The sequence below is a fragment of the Emys orbicularis genome, chromosome 5 (genome assembly GCF_028017835.1).
Source record: "Emys orbicularis isolate rEmyOrb1 chromosome 5, rEmyOrb1.hap1, whole genome shotgun sequence".
In the NCBI taxonomy this organism is placed as follows: domain Eukaryota; kingdom Metazoa; phylum Chordata; order Testudines; family Emydidae; genus Emys; species Emys orbicularis.
The window spans coordinates 113376206-113402671 of NC_088687.1; the positions used below are offsets into that span (position 1 = coordinate 113376206).

General features: G+C 36.5%; 1 protein-coding gene across 1 annotated transcript in view; it reads right to left on the reverse strand.

Annotated features, from left to right (window-relative positions):
• Positions 1 to 26466, reverse strand: part of SLIT2 (slit guidance ligand 2) — a 419446-nt gene that overhangs the window by 392074 nt on the left and 906 nt on the right. Inside the window, exons 2-4 of the mRNA XM_065405536.1 lie at positions 24641 to 24712; positions 23231 to 23302; positions 4326 to 4397 (exon numbers count right to left, since the gene is read on the reverse strand). Of these exons, the coding sequence (XP_065261608.1) occupies positions 4326 to 4397; positions 23231 to 23302; positions 24641 to 24712 (216 nt within the window). The remainder of the gene's footprint in view (positions 1 to 4325; positions 4398 to 23230; positions 23303 to 24640; positions 24713 to 26466) is intronic.

Genomic DNA, 26466 nt, shown 5'->3' on the forward strand with positions numbered 1-26466 from the left:
AATCCTTGCTTAGAATTTTTAGAAGGAATACAGGCAGAACTGTGCATTTAAGTATGCATACAATTATACTAGTGGTAATGAAACAAAACAGCTTAAAAAACATTGAAAATTTAAAGTTGTTCTTCCAGCCCCTTACAAGCACCATCTTTCATTCTCACCTCTGGTTGGTTCTACTTTTAAAACAGAAAACAAAGCATGTTAACTTGTGACAGCTAAAGAGGTACCAACTTCAATGATGCTAATAGTAGGTTATCTCATAGCAGTTACAAAAAGATATGACAGCAATCTGAAGAACTTTCATCCTCTTTGCGTCAAACATCTTCGGTGTTCCCAGCAAAGGAAATCAGCGGTAGCTATCATGGCAGCTCACTAGATGAGTAATGATGTCGATCTGACCAGACAACGGTAACCGTAGCAACTGTAACCTGCAATTCCTGCATAACCATTGTTGGATTTATTGTGGCAGGGGCCAAGAAGGCCAAGAGTAAAATGAAGTGGAGAACTATGGTGTCTGACACATCTAGTACCACACACTTTAATCATAGCTGGCAGAAATTAATTCAGGAGGAATTTTTTTTGCAAGGGCTCACCATGCAGTTTTCTGCTTTTATGCTTAGCTACAAGGATCTTAAGCTACTAAGTGGACATCACTAAACTAGGTGTTTCTTATAGTCAGATTACACTAAGACCTTTTCCTTTAAATATGTGAAATGTCTTATTTCAAATATACTTTTTAAGTATGCTAATAGTAGAAAGGAAAGGTGTATAGCGGAACAGAAGGCTTGGTACCTAGATTAAGTTTAAATTATCCCCTGCAAAGTCATTACTCAGTCATTATAGCTCAATTTAAACAAATTTCTGAATCAGCAGCTCAGGCATGAAACTCTTCCTCATCCCAACTTCTTTAAAAAAAAAAAAAAAAATTGTTGAAATCAAAATGTACAGGTTTTGTGCACAGAATTCTTTATCATGTTCATGCTACCACCTAAAAAGGTATCTTTTAAAGCCAAACTCTCAAAGAGTTAGGACATAGCTCTTGGTATCCTGCAGCAAATGGCAATGCAATGAACTGTGATCTAACAAGCCAAATTAAGTAGTCAAAATCTATTTGCCTCAGATAAACCCACTAGTCCGTAATAGTTCTTTATTTTAAAGATACTATTGCTGACGCTAGACAAGTCAGTTTCAGTAGGCAAATGGGTTGTTAGAAACAATGCAGGCTGTTCTTGCAATGAAAAATACTTTTTGAACAATGGCTTCATACAAAAAAGTTTAAATATTACCCAATAGGACCCACACTAATGTATCTATACACTACTATTGTGTCAAAATCCTTATTCTACAAGAAATAAACATTTTCAAGCTCTTCTTGAAAAATCAAGAAACTAAGAAATTATACAAAATTATTCAATATACCTACAAGTATTTATAATTTAAAAAAAACAAAACAAACAAACAAAAAACCACAGTACGGCCAAATGGAGTTTTATGCCAAACCATCTTTCCAGTTCAATTCTAAATAGGTTAAAATAGTTTAAGTAAAATATTTATCATCTTCAGGAGTTTTCTTGGAAGATTATTTTCCTCCAGCATTAACTATCTGAAAAATACAAACTAGATTTCCAAAATAGAGAATACTAAGTCAGACAAAATTATGTACTGTCTCTTTTAAATTCTCAACCTATCGCTTTCCTTTACTTACACTTCCCATCTGTCAACAAGTGCTTGTAATTTTATTACACTGTCCTGTAGTTTATGCAGAGTTGGTATTATTTTACAGAGTTCTGTTAATGGACTGGATAAATGGTAATGCTATTTAAACTAGTCTCCTACTCCAACAAACACAGCTGCAACTGTACTACTATTTCTTAGCAAACATCTTGACCTGAACATGCAGTGCTCTCTCAACCCGTCCAAAGAGAAATTGGAGCAGACAGCAAAGGGAAAGCATAGCTGGCCGCTGGCGGCAACCAACCATGTCTAATCATAATTCATATACAGTGTACCCTCGCTCTTTTATATTGCATTTAGGCTACACAACAAACATATGTGCTTCTTCACCTGGCATCTCATTTACAGCCAAGGGTCAAATGGTAATTATCATTCACAGAAGCTAAACAGCATACTGAGAAACGTAAAGAATACACACTAATGTATTAGCTATTAAGGTTTTTTAATTGGGAAAATTAGATACCAAAGTGTTACATATTTAAGTGTCCATGTATAGACAATTTTGATTCTCCTTTTTTCAGAGACTATAGCTTGGTATGTATATGTGTACATAGGAGTTTCTACACATACACACGAAGTTTAAAACAAAAACAAAACAAAAAAATATATACACAACTCGTTCCTGGTATGGTGGAGAAGCTGTATAAAATCCAAAGCCTCCGGATTATGAACAACCAACATACATCATTTCTAAACAAATGCCTACTTTTGCTGTTCTGACTTAATTAAGCATACAGCTAAATGATATATTTCAGTACAGTTAGTGTATTTTTAAAACATGCATATGTTATAACCAGACATTCACTTTCATGGTCTGATCAACAATAACCCTGGGGCAGAAGAAATTTAATACTGTTAAGCCAACCATCTCTTACTTTCCACCAGATACACCATGTGTATTTGTGTGTTCTATATCCAAAATAAAAGGATAGATACTTGTTTTAAAACTTAAGTGTATAATTCTAAATAAAGTTTATTCAAGTTTGAGTATGCCTTAAATGTACATCCATTTTAATCTGTAAATTATCTTATTGCTATTTTAAATGGAATAAGATTGAACAAACATTAACCTAAAGGTGGAATAAAATAGAACACCCATACACCTCTCACCCTTCCTGATAGGGAAGTACAAAATTTCAGGTTTAAGGTTTCCATGCTTGCTAGGGATTCTTTTTTAAATGGTTGAATTACTAACTTGTAATATATACACTGCACACATACTGTAATATTTGAGAGGTGTGTACTCTAATTTTGTTAGATAAAGGAAGGAATTTGCTGGAGCAGAACCCCTTAGCATACTGCTGTCTAGTAATCCAACAAGTGTTTTATCTACAGAAAAAGCTTTTGATACAAAAACAAACATACATCAAAAGCAAGAGGCAGATAGGCAAGTATATGATACTAATGTGTGTGGCTACAATTTAGGCATTTTAAGACTCCTATTTCATATTAGAAAGGAAGGTGAATGAATCATTTGAGGAAATTAGAACAGAAGTCAACTTCCAAAAGTGAAACCTTCATTATGAAAATTTACCTGACCCACTTCAGCTTCAAGAACATCATGAACTGGAGTGAATTTGATCAGATAGCTATCCTATCTTCCCTCCTTTTCCAACCACACAAGGAAATATCAGGAAAATATATCCTCCTGACTACTGATTGCATACTGAGGAATTGAATATCATTTGTTAGTTCGTCAAACTATTTTGTCCATTTAACCTACAACAATTCCAGCAGAACAGTCTCACGTGAAGCCTACAATGAAATATCAAGAATGTGTCTTTGAAACAAGCTTCAAATTATGTGTTGTCTTTTCAGACATGCTGTTTTCTCTTCTGTCCTACATACTATGATTAAATTAAAGTTATCTTGAAATTTTATTAAAATAATCAGTAGAAACGGCTTTGTGTTAGGTTATTTATCTAAGTCTACTCCACATTCATATTATAAAGGAAAATAATTAGATTCCAGAACATCGTTGGCTGAAACGTTAACATTCCAATTTAAATTATTAACCATACAATAGAATCAAAAGCAACACTGATACATTGCACTTTATATAGCTGCTAGCTAAAAATGTTAACATTTTGTACTTTTCATTTTAGTAATCTGACAAAACAGTAGGTTACCAGTGTAGCAACAAGTATGCAAGATGGCAACACAGATATACTTTAGTAAGTACGAGGACTGTTTTTTAGTCCAACACATGCCATATATAAATACAGAATATTCCAGAAACAAAATTATGAACAGCCTTTGTGTAATATCACCGGGCCAATACTTCTAAAGCCATTACTTTTGGGGTTTTTGCTCTTTGTTGAAAGACAAAAGTAAAAGAAGTTAGGGGAAAACCAGCCTATTCTTCCACCAAAAGCTTATTTAAATGTTTAGAAGGGGGGAGGGGAAGAGAGAAAAGACAGATCAGAGTTTGTGTATCGGAGATAGAAAATGAAAAAAACTGGAGAGTAATCAAAGAAAATACTAAATTAAAATAACTTACATTGTTCTTGACAAGGTAAAAATAAGTAGCACACTTCAGAAACCACCTATACACACCCACCTTCCAAAATTAATAATGGATTTTGACTACTTACAGCCTGTATAGTTTAGGAGTCCCCAGAAACAGCAACTCAGAAAGCAGCTGAAGATTATTTCTGTTTAGACGCCTTTTGAGAGAAAGAAAATAAAAGTTAGTTGTAACCTAAGACAATAGCAATCAAATGCAAACATTTTGTACAAACATGCCTGTGCTATAACAAACTGAAGAGAAAGCACAGAAGAGATATACAATGCTTGGTCCACTAGTGGAGACATGGTCCAGAGTAACTTTACCATGGGCTGATTATGTTTTCTGGTAACCTTGCCTTTCGTTTTATGAAAGACCATTTTCAATTTAAGGAGTCTAGCTTAATCACCAAGTTGGGACTCTAGGCCATATAAACAAAAATCAGCACAAAAAGGTACTGTTTCTCCACCATCTCTGTAGTGTGGAGTAGCTGATACAAACATGTTGTGGCCAACATTATCCAAAAGCACATTATATACATTGCACACGTATGCATCACTGCATACAAGTTATGTGATAATGTAATGTAATTAAAGATCCATACGGTGTGACTGTGCAAAGAGGCAGAGATAAGGCTGCCATGGAAACCTTACTTTCTTGACTTCCATGTAATTAAAATCAACTTACACTTTGTACTAAATAGTTTTGAATATAATTGTGTTTCTTATAAGACTATGAAAGTAAATGGGAACATTTGGCATGGGGGAGGGACTTGAAGAACAATCATGTACTGTATAGGAGGAAAAACTGTAGCTGGAATCTGGAAGAGATCTCTTTGCATATGAGGTCTCATGCGGCTACTAAGGTCAACCCAGCTTAGTCTATAAAATGACAAGTTCAAAACCCAGAGTAGTACGGCTGGAGGTAATCCACTGCCAACTACAACTTGCCATGACAAATATATACAATTTTTTTTTAGATTTACAATTAAGATCATTTTTGCTATTACAGAGTAATAGCAGCTCTTGATCAAGTAGTCAAATAATTCAATATATTAAGTCCAAGACAGTTTATTTAAGAAAAAAAGCCATAGGCAGAGCCAGGCACATACAAACTTGTAAGCCTATTTCTTTGCAAGCAACGCATCATTAGTCCTTACATTGCAATTTACAAAGACTCAATTTATTCATCCCAGGTTACACTTGCACACCTGCATAGTGTTAGCTGAGGCTCTGTTTTATGGCACTAGCATTAAGATTATGTAAGTCACTAGACACCAGTAGACTGAAAAAGGTATTGAATAGTGCTTGCACAAAAAAAGATTTAGAATCTTCAGGAAGCTATGCCTGCTGTGACGGTGTACCCCATAAGGCTTTATGGGGAGGGGGTGCTTATAAATGTATGTATGACATAACTGGAATATGTTTTGTGCTGCCTGTGCCAGGTAACATATCTCCGTAAAGGTTATGGTCTACTATATCTATTCATCCTATTTGTACACACATATATATATATATATATATATATATATCTCATTTTCTACTTGAGGTTAAGAATATGGGCTGTATGCTGGCTTGGTTTCTAAGTAAGCTTTGGGAGGCATTTGGTCAGCTTCTTTAGGAAGGAATTCGCCAGGTTAAGTACCTGATCAGGAAACACTTGGGGAACAATGCATCTTGGAATGCTCCAATCCACATAAGAAGTCTTCCTGGAGACATGCAAGATACCATGTGGACAATGGCGTCGGCCTGTAAAGACTGAGTCATGCAGGGGCATGTGACTTGCCCAGGTGTCTCCAAAACTCCATCTTGGAGCTGGACTTTGCATAGGAGGGAGGAGAGGGGTCTCCTCCCACAAGAGAGAGCCTATTTAAGCCTGGGGGAGACCCCTCCATTTTGTCTTCAGCTGGCTAAAGAAGGAGCCTCTCCACCCCCCCCAGGATACTTGAAAGAAACTGAAACAAAAAACAGACTACAGGGGTTGTGAGAGATTGCTGGACCCAGGCTAAAGGGAGAGTAGCCTGTAAAAGGGAGCATTCTGGAACTGGTGAGGAACTTATCTGTATTTAGTTTGATTAGGCATAGATTTGCGCATTTTATTTTATTTTGCTTGTGACTTACTTTGTTCTGTCTGTTACTACTTTGAACCACTTAGATCCTACTGTCTGTATTTAATAAAATCACTTTTTATTTAGTAATTTACTCAGAGTATGTGTTCATACCTGGGGGAGCAAACAACTGTGCATATCTCTCTATCAGTGTTATAGAGGGCGAACAATTTATGAGTTTGCCCTGCATAAGCTTTATGCAGGGTAAAACGGATTTATCTGGGTTTAGACCCCATTGGGAGTTGGGCATCTGAGTGCTAAAGACAAGCACACTACTGTACGCTGTTTTCAGGTAAACTTGCAGCTTTGGGGCAAGTGATTCAGACCCTGAGTCTTTGTTAGAGCAGACTGGAGTGTCTGGCTCAGCAAGACAGTGTGCTGGAGTCCTGAGCTGGCAGGGAAAACAGAAGCAGGGGTAGTCTTTGCACATTGGGTGGCAGCTCCCAAGGGGGTTTCTGTGATCTAACCCGTCACGAATAGTGCTTGCACAAAAAAAAGATTTAGAATCTTCAGGAAGCTATGCCTGCTATAAGGTACATCTAAATCTTCTTGATGTAACTAAATTCACTTTCTTCAGTTCTCATTTTGATTGTCTGGAAGAACCTGTATTATTCTTGTAGCTCCTTCCTGAACCCTTTCAAATTTGTCAGCATACTTTAATTCACTTACTGTGTATGCTCCAAATATAGTTTAAGGCTCCAATCTTGTGAAGAATGCATGTGGACAACTACTCCCATGAGTAGTCCCATTGAACTTGATGGAACTACTTGCTGAAGTAGCACTCAGCAAGTAGTTGCACAAGTTCAAAGGAACTACCCGTGCAAGTAAAGTTATGCATATGCAAAAGCGTTTCCAGGATCAAAGGGCCTTAGTGCAAATTTGCTGAATAAAACTGGTTTTGAAATGAACAGTGCCAAAGCAGTAGTTTTAGTTCAGTTCAAGATACTTAACAATTCTGAAGTTAAAAACAAAGCTATTTCCAGTCAACCAAGCACGAGAAGTCAGTCAAACTTTTACAGGCCAACGACATTTCACATGGCATCATTCAGAAGAAATTGGGGAGAATTTGGAAGGAGGTTGTTGAGAGAGTGGGAAGGGCAGAATTTAGCATAGCGATATGTGAAGTGTGGAAATTCAGTTTGAGGAAAGAAACAGAAAGTTCATCTGACCCGTCAACTCTTGATGCACAAAATAGGAGCTCTGAAACTACAATTCATGTGATCCAAATTTTCCATTGACTTCAATATATGTTTGTGCGTTCCTTGTAATCAGGTTTTGTATTGAATTATCAAAATAGTTTAATACATGGCATTTCAGCACTTCTGCTTTTAATTCCCCCAAAAAACAAGCACAGAAGCATGCAAAAAATGAAAGGACAGCAATCTGACACTTCCTCAACCTTCAAATAAATGTGGTTTTAGTTGTGCCTCTTGTTTTAAAAATGAAGTTCATAACAGAAGTGATAATTGGAAAGGGTTAACAAAATGTAACTCTTCCCAAAGAGTATAGATAGAAAACAGGAATGTATTAAAAACAAAACAGGCAGGTGTTAAAAAATAAAACTATTTTAAAAAAGTGGAAGTTCAGCATTAAGTCAAGCAGCAATAATGTGGGAATAAGTACAAAATGGAAGTTTGGCCTGTGGTTAAATAAAAACAAAAGTTTTCTGTATCGCTTTGCTTCTCTCCCTCTTTTTGAAAGTTGTAGACTTGGGCTTAATCCTGCAAATCCATATTTATAGATCAAAAAAAAAAATCAATGGAATAACTTGCATTAGTAAAGACAACTCACACATTCAAGTGCTTGTAGGATCAAGCTTCTATGACTAAGCTATTCAGGGCAGAGTTTTCTAGTCTTGCATTTCTTTTAAAGTACCTCTCACAATTTGGGGTCATTATATAACATGTATATAATGAATCAGTTGCTCCATTTCTGACTTAGAACAAAAGCACAATTTTAACTTAATAGAATGTAGGTATAGCAATACTAGTATAGAAATAAAATCCAGTTATTACATTGCCATAATAATTTTTTTTTACATTAGAAGCTTTGTCATAATCTTATCAGTCTGATAAACTTTTTAACAGACAAGGTGGATGAGGCAATATCTTTTATTGAACAAACTTCTGTTGGGGAGAGACAAGCTTTCAAGCTCCACAGAGCTCCTTTTTCAGACCAGACCTGAATAGGTCTGAAGAGCTTGAAAGCTCCTCTTTTCCTCGCCTCTCCACCAACATGGCTACAACACTGCAAATAAAAAGACATGCCAGTTAAATGACAATCCTGAGTATTCAAGGCTGACATTTACAATGAACATCATTTTGTGTTCATTACTTTTAAAAAACATCTTAGCACTGTAAAAGCATTTCTATAAAAGGATCTCCAAGCATTTTACAAACATTGAGCATTTAAGCCTTGCCAATAGCGTTTATAATTCACACAGTACTCAAAAATATGCTAGGTAGTTTATAGATAAAGTAAATGACACAAATGGTGTTACACAGATCCTACAATTCAAATTCTGTGGACATTAATACGAGTGGCCACTAATTGAGAACGATAAGGCAAAGGGAGGATAAGAGTTCTATATTGGTACACTTAAATTTATAAGAGACACTGGTCATGGGTCCAGTTAAGACTGAGTTGTGTCACATTTAAAACAAGGATTCAGCTTTTGTTATGCATGAAGAATAGTGTCTTCCCAAAAATTACACCATTTCCTATTTGAGCACCAGATCAATTGAGAATTTACAAGTAAATCCATTAGCTTTACAGAGTAATTTTTTTTTTTTTTTAAATATAAAAAGGATCCTATATGAAATTTAGTACTCGGTCAATCCTTTGTCCTGAATTCTTAACCCAGGCATTCTCTAGCTATACAAATCAGTACAGAGTTTGGATTTTGAGTAGATATAGTGCAATAGATATCCTTTTCAAGAACTAAGTCCTCTTTTATCCATTATTCTTCAGCCTCTGGTGAAGAATAATGTTCTTGAAAAGCAACTCATAATTAACCACTTTCTAAATGGCTGCCACTTCCTATTGTGGTCTGTTTTTGACAAGAGATTGTTCTTAGCAAATATGATAACCACCTCTTCTCCCCAGCTCCTTACAGTGCTCCTTTCTGCCTCCTGACAGTGAGGGTGCTACTATCTTCCCTGAAGGCCATTTGGCTTCACTCCCACTTGAAACAGAAGGAGGCAGTGTCAATCTTTATATTGAGGCCACAGGTTGCCCTTATCGATAAGTTATGGTGGACATTTTCAGAGATCAATTCTTTGAGAGTTTCTCTAAAAGGAGATAATTGTGAGCCAGACTCCACTGAGAGAGAATCTGTCAATTATGAAGATCAGCAAAAAAAAAAAAAAGTTACCCTTAATGCTAAATATGCCTGTTAGACTACCTGGCCCTCAGAAGTACTCAAAAAGAAAGGCATAAAGTGAAACTGAGGACTCAGGGGAAAACACAGGAATATGGCAAAGACGATAGAGGGGAATTTGGAATGCACACTTCATCTACTTTGTGCTGCTCTGGCACTACAAACAGCAATAAATATTGCTTAAATAGCTAGCACATTCCAACTGGTTTGTGCCCCTGCAGAGCAATACAAAACAGCCACAAGTACCCAAGGGAATCTGACCCTGAAAGTTTAAATTTAAAGTTATTGTGGGGTAGGTGTGGTTCTTCCAGCTGTTAGTGTGGATCCCACTGTAGGTGCGCCTGCACTTCGTACATGTGAAATCAGTTTGTTTTGTTTGCTAACAGTGTCCATCAGGGCTGCACATGTGCACCAGGAGGTACAGGGTACCTGTGTGAAGGTATAAATGGCAGAGTGGCTGCAACCCTTCCTCAGTTCATTTGCAATTCAAAGCTCATGGTAGCGGAGGACTCTGAAAAAATGGGGATGGAAGGTGGGACATGGGTTGCACACTGATTAAGACATCTCAGAAAAACCACAGTTACTGAAGGGTAATTAACCATTCTCTTTGTCAAGTATGTGTCAGTGTAGATTCCACTGCAGTATCCCCTGAGGATAGTGGAAATGAGGAGTATCAGCTGCCTCAGTTGAACAGTGATTGTAGGATAGGATTGCTCTTCCAAATTTGGCATCTGACTTCACAGCTAAATCCAAGACAGTGTTTAACACACATCAGTGGGTTAACTGCACACTGCTGCCTTACAGATTTCTAATATTGGCACATTCCAGAAGCAAGTGGAGGAAGCTGCTTGTGCTTTGGTGGAGACAGCCTTGATATTTGGCAGGAGATTCACACCAGCAAACTGATAAGAGGAGACTACCGTGTAATCCATTTTGAGGTTTCTCATCTCAAAGATTGACCTTTAGAACACCCAACTATAGCTCAAAATATATGGGACAGTCTGAATGCTTTATTCCTGTCAATATAATAAAACAGAATCCTGGGTACATCTAATGTGTGTTATTTCTTTTCAGTGTCAAATGTGCTGTTGAGAAGACAGATCATCTGAATCATCTGCTTTAAGTTCTGTGACCACCTTAGGGATGAATTTCAGGTTATGTCTTAGCACCACCATGTCCCTATGGAATACTGTATAGTGAGATTTAGTCAGAGCCTGAAGCTCAGTCACTTTGACTGAAATGATAGCAACTAGGAAGACAGTCGTCAGAGATGGCATAAGAAGCAGTCAGCGGCTCAAATGGAGATTCCATGAGTCTCAGGAGGCCTATACTGAGGTCCAGCTAGGACTGGGTTCTTTGACAGGCATGTGTGTAGTAATCCTCTAAGGGACTTCACAGCTCAGTTGTGAGAGAAGACCGAGCACAGGTGGGTGACAAGCTGAGGTATTAGGTGGATATTAGAAAGTGAAAGGCCAACCTGTTTTAGATAAAGTAATAGAGGATCTTTAGTAGAGGCCTGGACTAAGTCCAAGGCTTTTTGGGTTGTCCACATTGAGAACCTCTTCTATTTGGAAGAATGTATTTTTCTGGTAGATCATTTCCTGGATCTGCAGTCTGTCAGTCAGGCTCAGACATTGAGCAGCCACACTGAGGTGTGGAGACTTTGGGTCTGGATGAAGTATGTGGTTATCCAGAGACTGAAATCACATCTGGATGGTCTAGGAGTTAGATTGGTGGCTGAATGTTGATTGTCAGCCAGAGCTCTCTGCCAAAAAGAAGCCACCAGAATGATCATGGCCTTCTCTTTTGATCTTGGAAAGCATCCTGGGAATAAGGGGAATTTGGAGAATGGTGTACAAGCACGCCTCTATTCCACTGCAGGAGGAAGGCAACTGGCAACTACCCGGGATTCAAACCTCCTCTCGAAGAAAAGTTGTAGCATTTGCTATTGTCCTTCATGGCAAACTCTGTTTTGTGAAGACCCCAAATGGCAGCATCTTATACTGTTAATGATTCAACCGCATCATGAACTGACCAGCATCCCTGACAAGCATGTGGTGTGCAAATCTCCCTCTGAAAGGACTTCCAAGTCAAGGGATCCATGGCTGAAATTGCTCCTAATCAAACTGATGTGCGCCAGCAGGCTGCACGCTTCCACACAGCCATTCACCTGGCCCACAGGAAGTATCTGTGGTTATTCATTGCAGAGAGTCCTGGAAGGAGTTCCTTGGATCTACTCTGTGATTATCCTCACAATTAACTGGGTTATGTATCTAGTAAAAAAAAAATTCCTTACATCTAATAGTTTGACCAGTATTCACAGTTCTTAAAATCTGAAGGTCAACACTATTCACCATGAATAAATGTAAATGCATTTGAAAGTTACAGGCATGATCCTGCAATTGCTTCCCATTAAGGGTAAGGACTTGAGGATTAGGTCCTGTGTTTTCAAGTTAAAATTGTCACTCCTCACCTATTACTGAGGTCGAAGACAGACTTTTGTTGGACTCATTTTAGCCACTGTTGCAAAGGACTGTTAAACTAGTATTAAAGCAGGCTGGAAACTAGTTAGCAAACCAAAAATCCATCTGTTTTTGTAAAATGTTTATTCTGATTGTTCAGTCAGTATTGAAACAGGATGGAAACAAGTTTACTGTTATATGGGAGACTTTCATCTAGCCACTGTTACAAACCTCACTTGCTTACTAATACAGTAAGTAGTCAAAAATGCTATTTGCCATTTTGGAAAGTTTTCATGGACAATTATTTGCATTTCTGACTGCTGGGCTGAGGAAGAGTGGTACACCTTCCCTTTAAGGCCATGGGCCAGAATCTCCACTACCTTACACTTTGTGTAGTTTGTAAAAAACACAATGATGCAGAGCATGTGCCAAGTCCGTTGAACACTGCCACCAGTTTAAATGGAGAATTTCCATTTAGCAGTGTTTTTTACAGGTACAAATAGAATAAGATGCAAGATAATGGAGAATCAGGCCCACATAATCAATTCTACTTTGAATACCAGCACCCTAATTCAGCTGACAAGGGCCAGCCATGGGTGGTTAATTGCAGTGTACATGTACCCTAACTCTCTTCACTCCCAATTTATACTACCTGTCCTGCAGTGCTCATCTTCAGCAAAGAATTAGGAAAGACATTCAAAGACCACCAGGAATGCACATCCACCAATTTCTTGTTACACAGGTGAGAAAGACCAAAAAAAGGGGGGGGGGGGCTTGGTTTCGCTAAACATGCCCAGAGGCCAAGTCCAAAAATTCTGTTTTGATTCCACCAGCTTGGGAACAGGAAATCAAGACAGCATTTGAACCTATGTATTTGGATAGATAAGCATGAGTGTTGTGCTGTGATTCATACATGATACAGCCCCAAAAGAGATTTAAAATACATCTCCCTCTGGCTCTTCCAATCTTATACCCCTTTTTAAAAATTATGCTTTAGGGCTTGACTTGTATATTAAGATGAATTGAAATAAATGTGAACATAATTGCTTGTCACACAAGTTGGAAGAGTCTGCTCTAAAGGAGAAGTGTGGAAAAAAGTGTAAGGAAATCAGGCAGGGTTCATTGGCAAAGTAATGATGAAGTGTGTGCAGTAGGAGATTGCACTGTTTAAGCTTCCAATCCTGAGTTCTGTAGGGCTAAGAAATTCAGGAACTTAAATTTGTATTGGAAGGCAATGAATAGTGAACCTGCAGAAGGACTCAAAAAATGGTGTACTATGATCAAATATCAGGAAAGGACAATCTTGCAGCAGCATTATGGGTGGTGGATGCTGGGGGGGGGGGGAAGAGAAGAGAAGAAAGTCAGGGAAGCAGAGGAAAGCAAGCTACAATCAAATGCATGCAGGTGACTGAGATGCACATGGGGTTTATCTAGATCAGGACAGATTTTCAGGAGGACGACGACCTAAAAGTCCTCAGAAGAATAAAGTTAAGCCTGAGTCCCCAGGATACTTCTGCATACAATACAACCCGGACCTTTACTCTTGCATGCATGCTTGCCCAAGTGCTGCAGATAACCCTTCAACAGTGGCTAGCAGCAGGTGCTGCAAAGGATGATAGAAGAAATCCCCTTAATGGAAGAAAAAAAAAAAATCTACCTGTAGGGAAAAAAGTTTACATTCTCACAGCATTATGAAGAATGTTATGAATCACTGGCCTGAATGAGTGTCATTCAGGAAAGTCCCCCATGCACTGGTTTTGAAGTGTACACAAAAATCTAAATAGAATTGCAGTTAAAAATATGGAGAAGGATACAGTGGAAATTTTAGGGAATTGCATTGTAATGTTTCTACATTTTTTTCCTGAAAAGCATGCAGACAGCTTTTTTTGCTCCTATAAACATTCTTAGTAGAAACGTTAAAGCAATACATATTGAACAGATTGAAGTGTACTTTGAATAGCTAACAACTAATGCTTTGCAGCAAAGTTCTCCAGGAAGTTTAAGCTCTGTGCCTAGAACACACCCAAATAAGCAATATTTTGGAGTAATGTACAAGTTTTAAACAAAACTAAATGCAATATATTTTTGAAGAGCCAGAGATGGTTTTAAAATTTTGCAACAGTGCAAACTACCCATTTCAGAGGAAGTAAAAAAAGAAGAGCATCCAGCAAACACTGCCACAAAGGATGAGCACAAAACAGATGTGGGAAAAATAAACAGCCTTCCTGACTTGGAATTTGTAAAAAGGTCTGCAAAGAGCAAACAGGACTTCACTGCAGTTTGACTTCTAGACCCATAAAAAGAGTCCCATGAGAAACGAGATTCCAAGATGAATAAAATATACAGCTAACAGTAACATTGAAAATTTACAATAAGAGTTCATAACACTTCCAAAGAGATGATTTTACTGTAACAGCATTTTGTATTCTGAAGTAAAAATTATATTAATCTGAATTAAAAAACCTATTGTAATAAAAAAATTTGAATGCTTTGGCCGCTATTTAATATTCCATTATTAGGAATGCTGTAGAGACTGAAAGTGTTGCTAAAGCAACTCCAAAAATCTTAACACAGGATAATTCATGTAGTAATTAAAAAACCCACAAATACAGGTGTCTCAGTATAATTCCTACAATTCTTGTAAGATGGAATTTACATTCCTTTGCTAAGTGATTAGCACCGCAGGCTTCTTGGTCTCCTCCCTGCTCCAAGTTAAGGAATGTGCTAAGTGTCGCCCTTAAACTATGTAGGATTAGCTAGGAGAAGGATTCTCCACATCCCTGATGAACAAGGAATAACTTTTTTCCTTCAAGCCTGTTCAGCAACATATTCTACACCTGAGCTCATTACTTTTGTGCTACCTACAACAGATGCATGGAAATACTACCTCTTTGAATGCTGACATTTACCAGACTGCTAGCCAAATGAGTGTTTATATACCCACTTAAACTCTAAAATCCAAAGGAAAAACATTTTCAAAAATAAATAAAGTAAACTTCCCAAAAATGCTTTGTAAAATACAAACTGTACTTTGGAGTCTGAAATTGTATTGCTTTTTAGTTTACAAAAAAGAGTTGCCGGCACTAAAGTCTCATCTCACCTAGGTTTTATTAAAAACGGCAACAAAAAAATCCTCTAAGTAATGGTGACAAATTGTAAAACACTGTCAATATCTAATTCATAATGTATGTACACTAAGGGGAAACATTCAATCTCACTGTTCAGGGAATGTAAAAATCAAGTTCAAAGTAAAGTTTTGCTACTACAGAAGAAACATCCAGTGCAGCTTCCTTTCAAGCAGTAGTTTTAGGGCCAGCCCTACTCTCACACACTGAGTAGTGCCTTATTCCACAGAGTTGATTTCCTTGGGACTATCTGAAAAAGGGTAGCAGGCCTCTTAAGGCAAAAAGTAGAACAAAGACATTGTTTAGTTATCACAGTAGTCACATGAATTATAAAAGCTGTAGTAGTGACTCAATATTTAAGTCTGAAAAACAGCAATACTGGGGTTATAATAGAGACTATCTCCTTTCTCTCTGGAATTTCATGTTTATGCTTATTTCGAGATTGGTTGCAAGTTTGAGGTTAATCAGAAAAGCTGCTTTTAGTTACATAGCATTGCTGACTCTTGCAAATGTATTGCAAAATTGGCAATATTTTTTTTTTCCCTTAAAGCCCCAGATCCTGGAGTCATGAGATTATGTAAGAATTTCATCTCTCATTTGAAAACAAGTCTCTCTGAAACCGAAAGGGCTAAAATTCTTGAAACATGAATTATAAAGGCTCAAAACTCAAAATGACAGTTAAAAAAACAAAATGTAATTTTAAAAGTCTTTTGGAGTCTGATTAATGAATACTTGGAGTTAGCAATACTGTTTATGATACTTCGAGAAACTGGTGGTATTCTCTTTTGGAAATTGTATTGCCCTTCATCCATCACAACTCAAATATCATGGATAAAAACTTCAAACTTGTATCAGAGCAATACCCAATGAAGGGCTAGTATATACACACCTCTTTAGCCTGTGTCCATTATGGTTGTGAATGTAATACTAGTCACCAGTGATAGAGTCCTGACTGTTACTATGAAAGTTCACTACATTTCCCTAATGCAATGACTTGAATCAGCTTTCTATTCCAGCTCCACATATTGAGGGAGAGGTGTCTGGAGGGGACACATACTCCTCCACATTAAAAAACAAAAACACATAGGTAAATTAAAATATTAGGTAAGTATTTCTCCATTAATAATGTGGCCTCAGATATTTTGGGACCCTTGCAAGAGACATTCAGCCCAACCCTTATAAACTCTGCAGGCCAAATTTTAAAAATAGTTAGGGGTCTACATAGCTTATCATGGATCTTACATATTTCACAGTCTATGTTCTGATGACTACCCTTCACTGATTCAGTTCCAACACCTGATATTGCCCAACTGGGGTTTGTTTTCATCTTATACTATTAAGAAACTTTCCTATTTATTTGAATTAATCATGGTTTTATGAAGCCATATTTTCACTTGAATCGTGTATTTTTAAAGGTTATGTGAAAACTCATTTATGCCTGTACAATGGGATACCTAATGCACACCACATGCATTATATTTTGGGGGCTCCATTCTAGTTTCAGATAAGATACTCTTGTCCGTATTTCATATCTTGAAAATTCTGCTACTGCACAAAGATCTTTGAGTGCAGTAGCAGAATTTTAAAATTCAGTGCTATGAACCCATGCACTTGAAGTTAGAATTATGCCCTTGTTATACAAGCTGTAAACTTGTCACAATTTTACATAGCATTTTTCTTCGGACACAAAACTAGGGAATAGAGTGAAGTAATGTTCTTCAAAGGAAAGCCTACTTTTTCCTTACAGCTAAGTGTGTAGTTGAAATAATGTATGCTACAATGCCTCATACATCACTATGGTATCTGAACATCTACAACTTTAAAGGTATTTGTCCAGAACATGAACTAACAACTGTAGTGACTTAGTACTACTGGGTCAAACCCTCAAGTTTTCATATAAATGCTGCCTCCATCACTAGTTCTCAAGTAGCCTGTTCTTAGAAAAAGCTCCCCCCCCCCCCCCCAACCTCTCCTTTCCACAGAGACACTGAGTAGAGGGAAAATACACAATTCCCTAACATAAATCAAAGTGCGTGCATGAATTCAGTTAAGTATTTCTCTACCACTTGTTACTCTAGAAATAACTGCATCGAGTCAGTCACAAAACCAGAATATTTAGCTCTTTAAATTATTCTTTCCCAAGACTGAAATACAGAATATATAAAATGTAAAAATGTTGAACTTCAATAATAAAGTTATTGAACATAAAAGTTTGAAATAACTGTTTAAAAGTTGGAATGAAGAATGTTAGTAGTTGTGAAATCAATCATATTTAAAACTTTGCTGTTACAAGACAAATTTGAGTGAACAGATTGCATCCTAGATTATGAAGACAGTTAAGAAAGTTATAGTAGCAACACACTGTTCAATGGTTTGTTTCTATAAAAAGTGCTATCTACAACTCCTATGCGAATATAAGTGGTTTCTAAAATGTCTGAGCTAGTAGTACTTTGAGTTTGCATCTTATGTTTCAACACTTGGTCTTGCAAACGTTTATGCACTCAACTAACCTGACTCACATGAATACTCCTTTGAAGTCAATTGACTCATGCAGCTCAAGTAATGCATGTGCATAAGTGTTTGCAGGATCAGGCCCCTGCCACATTCTCCACTACATCTTCAGAAAGGGGAGAAGTCATAATAACCAATTCTCCTCTTAGCAGCCTGCTACTTCCCCCAGTGAGCATTTCCTCACCCATGGAGGACATCCTCTGGGCATATGGCATGACTTGATTATCTCTGTTAGTTTTCCATTTTGGTCAGTAAATCTCAATTATTAAAAAAACACTAGACAGTTGCCTGTTGGAAGTCTGAGTCTTGCTCTACTTATTCCTCTTGCCTTCTTTCTACTACCCTGATCAAAAAAAACAAAGCCAAAAAAATATCTAAACAGATGGAACTCTTTTCATTATTCTTTAATACTGGCCTAGAGAAAGTGATTGTTAGCAATTTAAGTCTTAAAAGAGACAAGAATCAATAAAGTTGTTTCCTCTAAACTAAAGACTAAATTCTACTCCATTATATTAGTACAAACCCAGACTAATCACTGAAACCTGAAGATAATGAGTTGCTCCAGATTGATAGTGGTGTACTGAGAGGAGAATTTGACCCTTGTTAAAGGAAATATCAGATCCTGAAAAGTTGTTCGGTAAAAAAAAAAAAAAAAAAAAAAAAAATCTTCAGCTATTCAGAATTGAGGCAAGAACTGAGTGTTGAGTCTGTTACTGGGTTTTAGCAATTACCCTCAAAATAAAACTTGATCCTCCCCCCTTAAGGTGGACATGGATTTTTTTTTTTTTAATAAGCTTTCTGGTGACAGTTTAAAAGATTTTTTCCAATCAGGAACAACATGTTTCCCCGATAACTTAGAAAATCTGACCTCTTCTAGCTTGAAAGAGGATTTTGCTCAAATCTTCACAGATGACACTTAGCTAGTAAGCTTTGTTGTTTTTGGTAGAGAGGAAGGTGATAGGAAAGGAAAGATTACTAGATATCCAAGTTTTTGTAGTCACGTAAGAAACCAGTTGAAGAGTTTTGCTTTTCAGAATAAGCAAGAAAAAGCATTGTTCTCTTGTTAAGGAGTCAAAAGACTGTCTGATTTTATCATGTCTCCACCTCTTCCTTGGCAATGGAAGTGTCCAGCATTTGCTCCTTGGTATGTAATTGAGCTCCATAATTCAAGTATTCCTTTTAAAAAAAAACTTGAGGCCAGATTCTGATCCTTTCACATGCTGCTCCTTTCACGCCACACCCTGACCCCCATACTCAAGTGGTCCCACTGACATTTGTGGGGCTACTTGCATAATTAAGGGGTTTCTAGGTACATTCAAACGTTTCTAGCCCTTATATTTGTAAATGTGAATCAAGTGTGGTAGTTTTTTCCTGAATTTGTTCATATTCCTGAAACAATGGCCGAGAGGCATAAACTGCCCTAATCAAAATGGGCTGTGAACACAGATGCCTACAAAGACAGTTTCCATATCAATATGGTTAACTATCTCACTGCTGATCATTTAAGCAGAAACATCCAGTTAAGATGCTTACTCACAATCCTGAATGCCTCCTCTCAGGCTTTCCAGGGGCCTAAAGCCCCACATCCCCTACTAACTGCTAAAACGTTCCGTTTCCATCACTCCCTTGCCCCCCCATCAGATTCTATAGTGCAGTTGGGCATTATCAGTACAAATATCTGTAGCCAACTGAAAACCAAGAATGCTGAGACTGCATAAAGTAAGTTGCATTTAATATAAAAAGATGGGACTACTCTAACAACTAATTCATTTTTATTTAAATAAAAAAACCTATTTTCAAATCTGATGCGGTCATGAAATTTCCACTCGAATTACTCAGAATTTATATCTAACTTGCCAAGGAGTAAATGGGGGTCTTTTGTTAGATGTTTGTACATAACACCATGGGTGCATAATGTTATACAACATTATTTCTTATTAAATGAAACTGTACTATAGTTGGAAATAAGTTCTTATTTCTACTTAACTGTTTAACCAAGATGTTATTTGACCTACAGTTGTATTTACACTTCATTAGTAGTTTATTTTGTTTTTGCTTTAGAAAGAGGGCTCAAGAAATGGAAAGGTTTCCCTTTGCTCTTCTCCACACAAGGTTTGATCCTGCAAGGTGCTGTGTGCCTTCAACTCCCAGTTATGTAAATGGGATTCAAGGGTATCAGCACCTTGCTGAAATGAACCTGCAAAATAGTACTCACACACAGTCCTTACTCTCCCAAGCAACTCCATGGAAGACATGGGTTCATTTGCGTAAACAGTATTTATGAAACTATTGGTTTGCAAGTTCAGATCCTCTAAAATATGAGCTGCTCAACTTGGAGAGAGATTTATTTATCTGGGGAAGGGAAGAAGAGAGGGCTATCCTTTTTGTAAGTTGTTAGATAATTACTTAATATACCTTATATGTAATATTTGGAATTCTCATTAAAACTTTAGCACAACCGAAAGACATTACATTTGACGCAAATGATGGCTATGTTTATGTAACTAGCTTATAAACAAACTAAAAGTAAGCCACAGCCAATAGCTCTGGGGCCTTTTGTTCACAATATTAAAACCAGTATATTACATCAAAAATTATTTGACAGTAGCTAGGCTTGCTCACTAAGAAATGTGGCAGTCTACATTTAAAGATTATGCATCTTTTAACACAACAGCCTCGCTATTTTATGTATGAAAAGGGCAACATCTGAAGAGAGTATCCATAAGTTTCCTAAGAAATGGTTTGGGATTCCAGAATCCCAAGGAGATTAATTGGCTGTCAGATAACAATGTGCCTCCATCAGATGGACTTGGCAGTTGTAAACAAAAGGAATTTTCTCAGCTTTTCCTCACAAATATGAAATATTTGCTCTTAGCCAACAGCTGGGGTGATTTAAAGAGATTCTGCATATATATTAGTTTCAGTCAAAACTACAATCCACCTCAAAACATCTGACTGGATTGCAACAAAATAGGAAAAAACCTGATACCATTAGAGAAGAAGCAAAAGTTTCCAGACAGAGGAGAATAAAATATCTAATTAGGAAATCTAACTATGTTTAGTAAAAGAAATACAAAGATCCTAGTTTGTTACTTGAAAAGTGTCACCATAAAACAAAACCCCACAGTTAAAAAACCCAATACCCTGGATGTTAACTGCACCTGTCTTGAAAAATCATTTTCATTGATTAAAAATTTAAATAGCCATGTTAACATTTGTAAGAAGGTGCTTAATATTCCAAAACTTAAAGAAACTTAAATTTTACATTCTACCAAATATTTAATCATTTAAATTCTCATTCTTGGTACTCAACACAGGTAACCCATTTAAAAGAAGGGAGACTCACTGATCAAAAAAAAAAAAAAAGGTATACACACACACACACACACACACACACAAAATCAATGTTTTTTTATTTAAGAGTCTTGTATTGCATAACATTTTCAAGGAACGTAGCACAAATAAAAATATTTCAAAGAGCTAATTAAGTTTATCATAAGAAGGATCCTTACTATAGGGTATTCAGAAATGAGAAGAATTATAAACTTTTGACTGTAGACAACAATTCATTGAGTTTATTAGTTGAACAACATCAAATCATATCAATGATTAAGACACTGAACTTCTGACTTATCCTTAGTCATTCTTACAATACAACCTATACTGCTGTTTGGTTTTCTGAGGTAAAAGTCCAGAAACCAGATTGAGGAATATTTTAAGTGTATGTTCTGCATATTACTTCTCACATATCGTAAGAGCAGAAGTTCAGGGTTTACTAGCCCCTTCACCTTGTATAAAATTCTAACACACTTTTAAAAGATACTTGCCTTTAATGCCTTATTTTATAAAGGAACTTGCATAGGTTTTTTCCAATTGCTTTAAAAAAAGCTTGACTATGCAGTTCTCAAACACACTGGTCAGAACACATTACCAATTTCTGACAGAGCAGCAAAATTGCTACATGATAGCACTTTCACTTTGCAGGTGCTGGAGGGAAACTCATTCCTTATAATGAACCAAAAACCAAACACTTCATCAAAATGTATGTAATCAATGGATTTCTACAGTTAAACTGATAGTTGCTAAGTCAACTTTTGTTTAACAAGTTAGAAGTTCATCACTAGCCTTGTGTTTGTATTCACATGAAATTACTTTAAAGATTACAGACCGCAGTTGGGGATACAGAGCATGAAACAAATCAGGAAGACACATGAGCTGGATTTCTCTCACTTATACTGTGTAAATAAGGAATAACTCCATGGATGTTGGTAGGGTTACACTGGTGAAAGAGGCTAAATCAAACCCAAAATGTGTACTTTTAAAAAGAAGCCATACAAATATGGGGCCTGATACATCAGAATTGGGCCCCATGTTTTAAAAAGCAAAGTAGTATGCTGTATTACTAAACTATGCTCACACATCTATTGTAGTGTATTCAGCATGTAGAGGGTGTACAATATTTTACCCCATTCTACAGATTATTAGAATTTTAATGCACTAAAGGCATATTACCCTTAGAGATCTAATATTGTACACAACATAATCCATACATTTCTACAACTAACTGTTTTCATATACAGCATCCAAAAAGTAATATCCTGGGAAAGTTTGCACTGGAAACTTGTAAAGCTAGCAATGCAAAAAGCTAAGACATTTTAAAGAAAATTAGAGCTCAGCTTTCTATTTACTATTCTTAATGAGGACATCTGTCTTTTGCTTACCATCTCTATACTTCTGCTTCTCCTGAGTGTTTTGTGACTTCCCCCCCATCGATTCGTCTAATTTTAAAGATGGCAAAGCTAAGTATTTTAAGGGAACAGAACCCAATAAATAATATACTGCTCATTTAAAGATATTTTGTCTGGACAGAGTTTCAACAATTTTATTTTTTTTATTTTTATTTTTTTTATACACACAAAAACAGAGTTAGAGGAATGCACATGCTGAGCATTTTTCTCCATATTGTAACAAAAGACACTTTGCATCTAGTAAATATTAGAAAGTTTCTTCCTACAGAACGTTGTAAACACTCAAATTTCACCAAGACTAAAATCTCACCTTGTGTCTCAAAGAAAAAGGGGAAAAAAGCTTTAGAGTGAAGTCTCATGCTCCGTGTGGAAAAAAGTTATGTATGTAAGTACTTGTGTATTCAAAGGAGTCTATTTTCTTTAGCGTTCAAGAAGTTATCTTTAGATTCAAAATGTAAATTGCAGTTTTCTTCAGACTGTTTATCCAGGATTTTCCACCCATTGTAGGTACTGTCTGAGAACTGCCTAGGGCTCTTGTTTCTCAAACATTTCAAGAGTCTGACTATAAAAATCAAAGGTCTAGTGTCCTGAAAGACAAGTGAAGTGACAAAAAAATTATAATAAGTTACGTTGTCATATGTTTGGAATTAAAAATACTTACAGCCTCTCCAGCTCTTTTAGATCCTGGAATGCTCCCCTTTCAATAGTGCTAATCTTGTTCTCCATGAGCTGACTGAAACGTAGAAAATATATATAGTGAGTTTTAACGGTTTTATGATTAAGACTGCATTAAAACCTGCCATTGCTGTACTTCAGCAACTGGCAGCTTGCAATCATTTCACCTTTATTAACTCTGCAATTCTTATTCCAGAGTGAGATTTCACATCCAATTTAATATATTTAGAACCCCTGTCACTCCATTGGGGCACATGTGGCAGAAGCCAGAAAGAAAAAAAAATCAGTCTCTTCAGCATTAAAGGAAATCATAAAAGCAGACCTTAAACCTGCTCAAGAACATTAAGATCATGGGTAAGAAAATATGCTGCTTACTAAGGAGCAACGATATAAAACTCCAATTAAACATAGTACAACTGATCTACAGTTTGTATGGAAAAAATAAAAATAGATAATTATTCAATGGATATTTCACAATTCTGGTGATATCTATATCTATATCAACTGAAAATATGTTGAAATATGCCAACACATGCTAGTAGTTGTATTTTGATCAAAAGGGTATAATTACAACAAAAGATAGTTACAGTTTCTCTTTAGACTTAAATAACAAAATTGTTCCACCTTTATGACAATTCAGTCCCAAGGAATAATTTAGCTTCACTGAATAAAATAGCAGTAATCACCATTACAGTTTTCTTAAGTCACATTTAATGACTTTATAACCAGCAAAAGTTAATGTAAAGACCTTGAAATAATATACATGAAGCTATCCAGACCAAAAAAAAAAATCCATCCAGAAAGAAACTATACAATACCTATTGTTTTAGTTTCTGAAAAAACTAAAACTTTTTTAAATTGGAGAGTTGGGATTAGTTATAGATATTGCTTGTCTTTGGTTAAGAAATACTTTCCATTTTCTTTCCTTTCATGAATTTCCTTTTGCACCAGTTTGAAACTGAACATGTGTATACTCAGCAATATGTTTTGATAATCCAAACTAGCAGTCTACTCAGATAGTTTTTCAATTAATTTTAACCAAAATGCAAGATTTCCCTTTTCACACATTTGTAAACTACCAATTATTTTAAAGCCTCAGCTTATTTTGCTATATTTATAATTTTAAGGGTAGTGTACAAATCACTAAAGGCTACATACAAAATTGCTACTGTGGCATTTTCCAAACTTTTTTTGTCATCCCATAATTGCCCCTCCCCCATTTATTTTAAGTTTAGATGCTGCAGCATAGGAGTTAAATGTGGTGAAATATACAGCTTTACTTTTTAAAAACTAAAAAAAAAAAAAAAAAAAAAAAAACTTTTTGAAAATTTAAAGTCTAACCTACATCAAGTAATATTAACAAACACCATAACAGCATAAAGTAACAAGAACTTACAGGACTCGAAGGTGTCTTAGGCCAGTAAAGTCAGTCTTGGTGATTCTTGTGATATTATTTCCATTAAGGTCCCTAAAAAGAATCATGTATTAGCAGAAAAATGAAAAACATTCAACAGGGGATTTAAAATTATTATTTTGTTGGGGTTCATCTTTAGTGCTTTAAAACCAAAACGAGAACTTTAATGTGCTAGATAGTGAATTCTTAACACTAGCTCTGTGTGAGTTGGACAATAAAGAGACCATAAATTAAGTAAGTTAATAGTTTTAAACTTTGATTTTTTTAAAAAGGTTCTCTTCTTACAATCTATTCGCCATTATGTGGCTCATGTTTACCCTGAGTTCTGGAATCATCAATTCTGTTTATCACAATGTTTTTGTAATATTGGTATCCAACTACAATTAGACCCAACCAATATTTAGACAGAACACTCTTAACTGTATAAACTGAAAAAAAGTATAAAAACTATGACCAAGTTAGTTAAGTCAATAAATCAAGTAATTAGGAATTTATTTGGATGACCACTTTTGCAATGCATTTAATAAATATATTACTAAACTTCCAATGGCAAACAGTGCTTAGAAAGAATCAAAGACTTGATCTTCAAAGATTTACATTTATAAGGATTTACCTTACAATCCTATGTTTGAAGAGTTTAGTTTTCATACTTTTACAGCTCAGGAAACCCCACTGTGACTGTAAAGTGCAAACTCAGAGGCAATGATGGAAACAGTATTCAGGCCTTGACATTTTTGTTCAGATTTCAGCACCACTTTCCCTTCTGGAGTTACTACCCCTTTTTCTGGCATTTTAGGTCAAGAACTAAGCTGGCCCTGGTTCCAATCATTACAAGTAAAACCAGGCTTTGCTGTGGCTTGAATATCCTCCTTGATCTAAGTCATAGGGGAAACAGTGTTACACAGAAACTAACCTTAGGGTTACCGATCATTTATAATATTCTTTTTGAAAAATCAGCACATTGTTATTTTAAGCAAGAGTGGCAGGAAACAGTTTCCTGTGAAGAAACTGCGTGGTTCAGTGGAAAGATCACAGTCAATCACTTTGGGATTTGTCTGAGTGCAGACACTACTAGAGTAAGATATGTTTATACTTAAACCTTTAAACTGTTTTGAATAGCATAACACAAGTGATAGACAATTTTTTAAATCTCTTATCTCCGTCCTTTTCCCTTTACAGAAGCCAGGATGGTATTAGATCCAACAGATCTTTCAGGAAAAATTATGTATGCTTTTCACAAACTGAGTGGATCATAATTTGTATGCAGCATTGTTGTAGCTATGTTGGTCCCAGGATAGTAGAGCCACAAGGTGGGTGAGGTAATATCTTTTATTGGACCAATTTCTGTTGATGAGAGCAGCAGCTCTGGGCTTATACACAGAGAGCTCTTCTTCAGGTCTGGATCCTAATTTGACAGGAAAATCAATCAGGGCTAGGGACAGTTTAATCAAGGCTGTGACTGGAGGCAGTAGTATGTGTAACTGGGGTGGAATCCTCTTGTATGCCCACCTAAGGGGAGCAGAGAAAGCAAGGGCAGCTTGTGTCCCACGGGCAAGACACATGGAAGGGTTTGAGCTTTATCTAGGGGGAAGAGGGATGTAGACGCTATGGAAAATGTATCCTTGCCTTTATTCCTATAACGGGCGTGTAAATACAGTCTCTCCCCCCCTCTCTCCCCCAATCGCTGTGCATGGGCTAGGGAATTCCCTCCACTCTTTCCTTCTACAAACACTGTAGCAAAAAGGAAAGTAGAGGGTTTAATTGCCATTTGCCCGCCGCTGGGGAGCTCTGTCCCAACACTCAAGGGG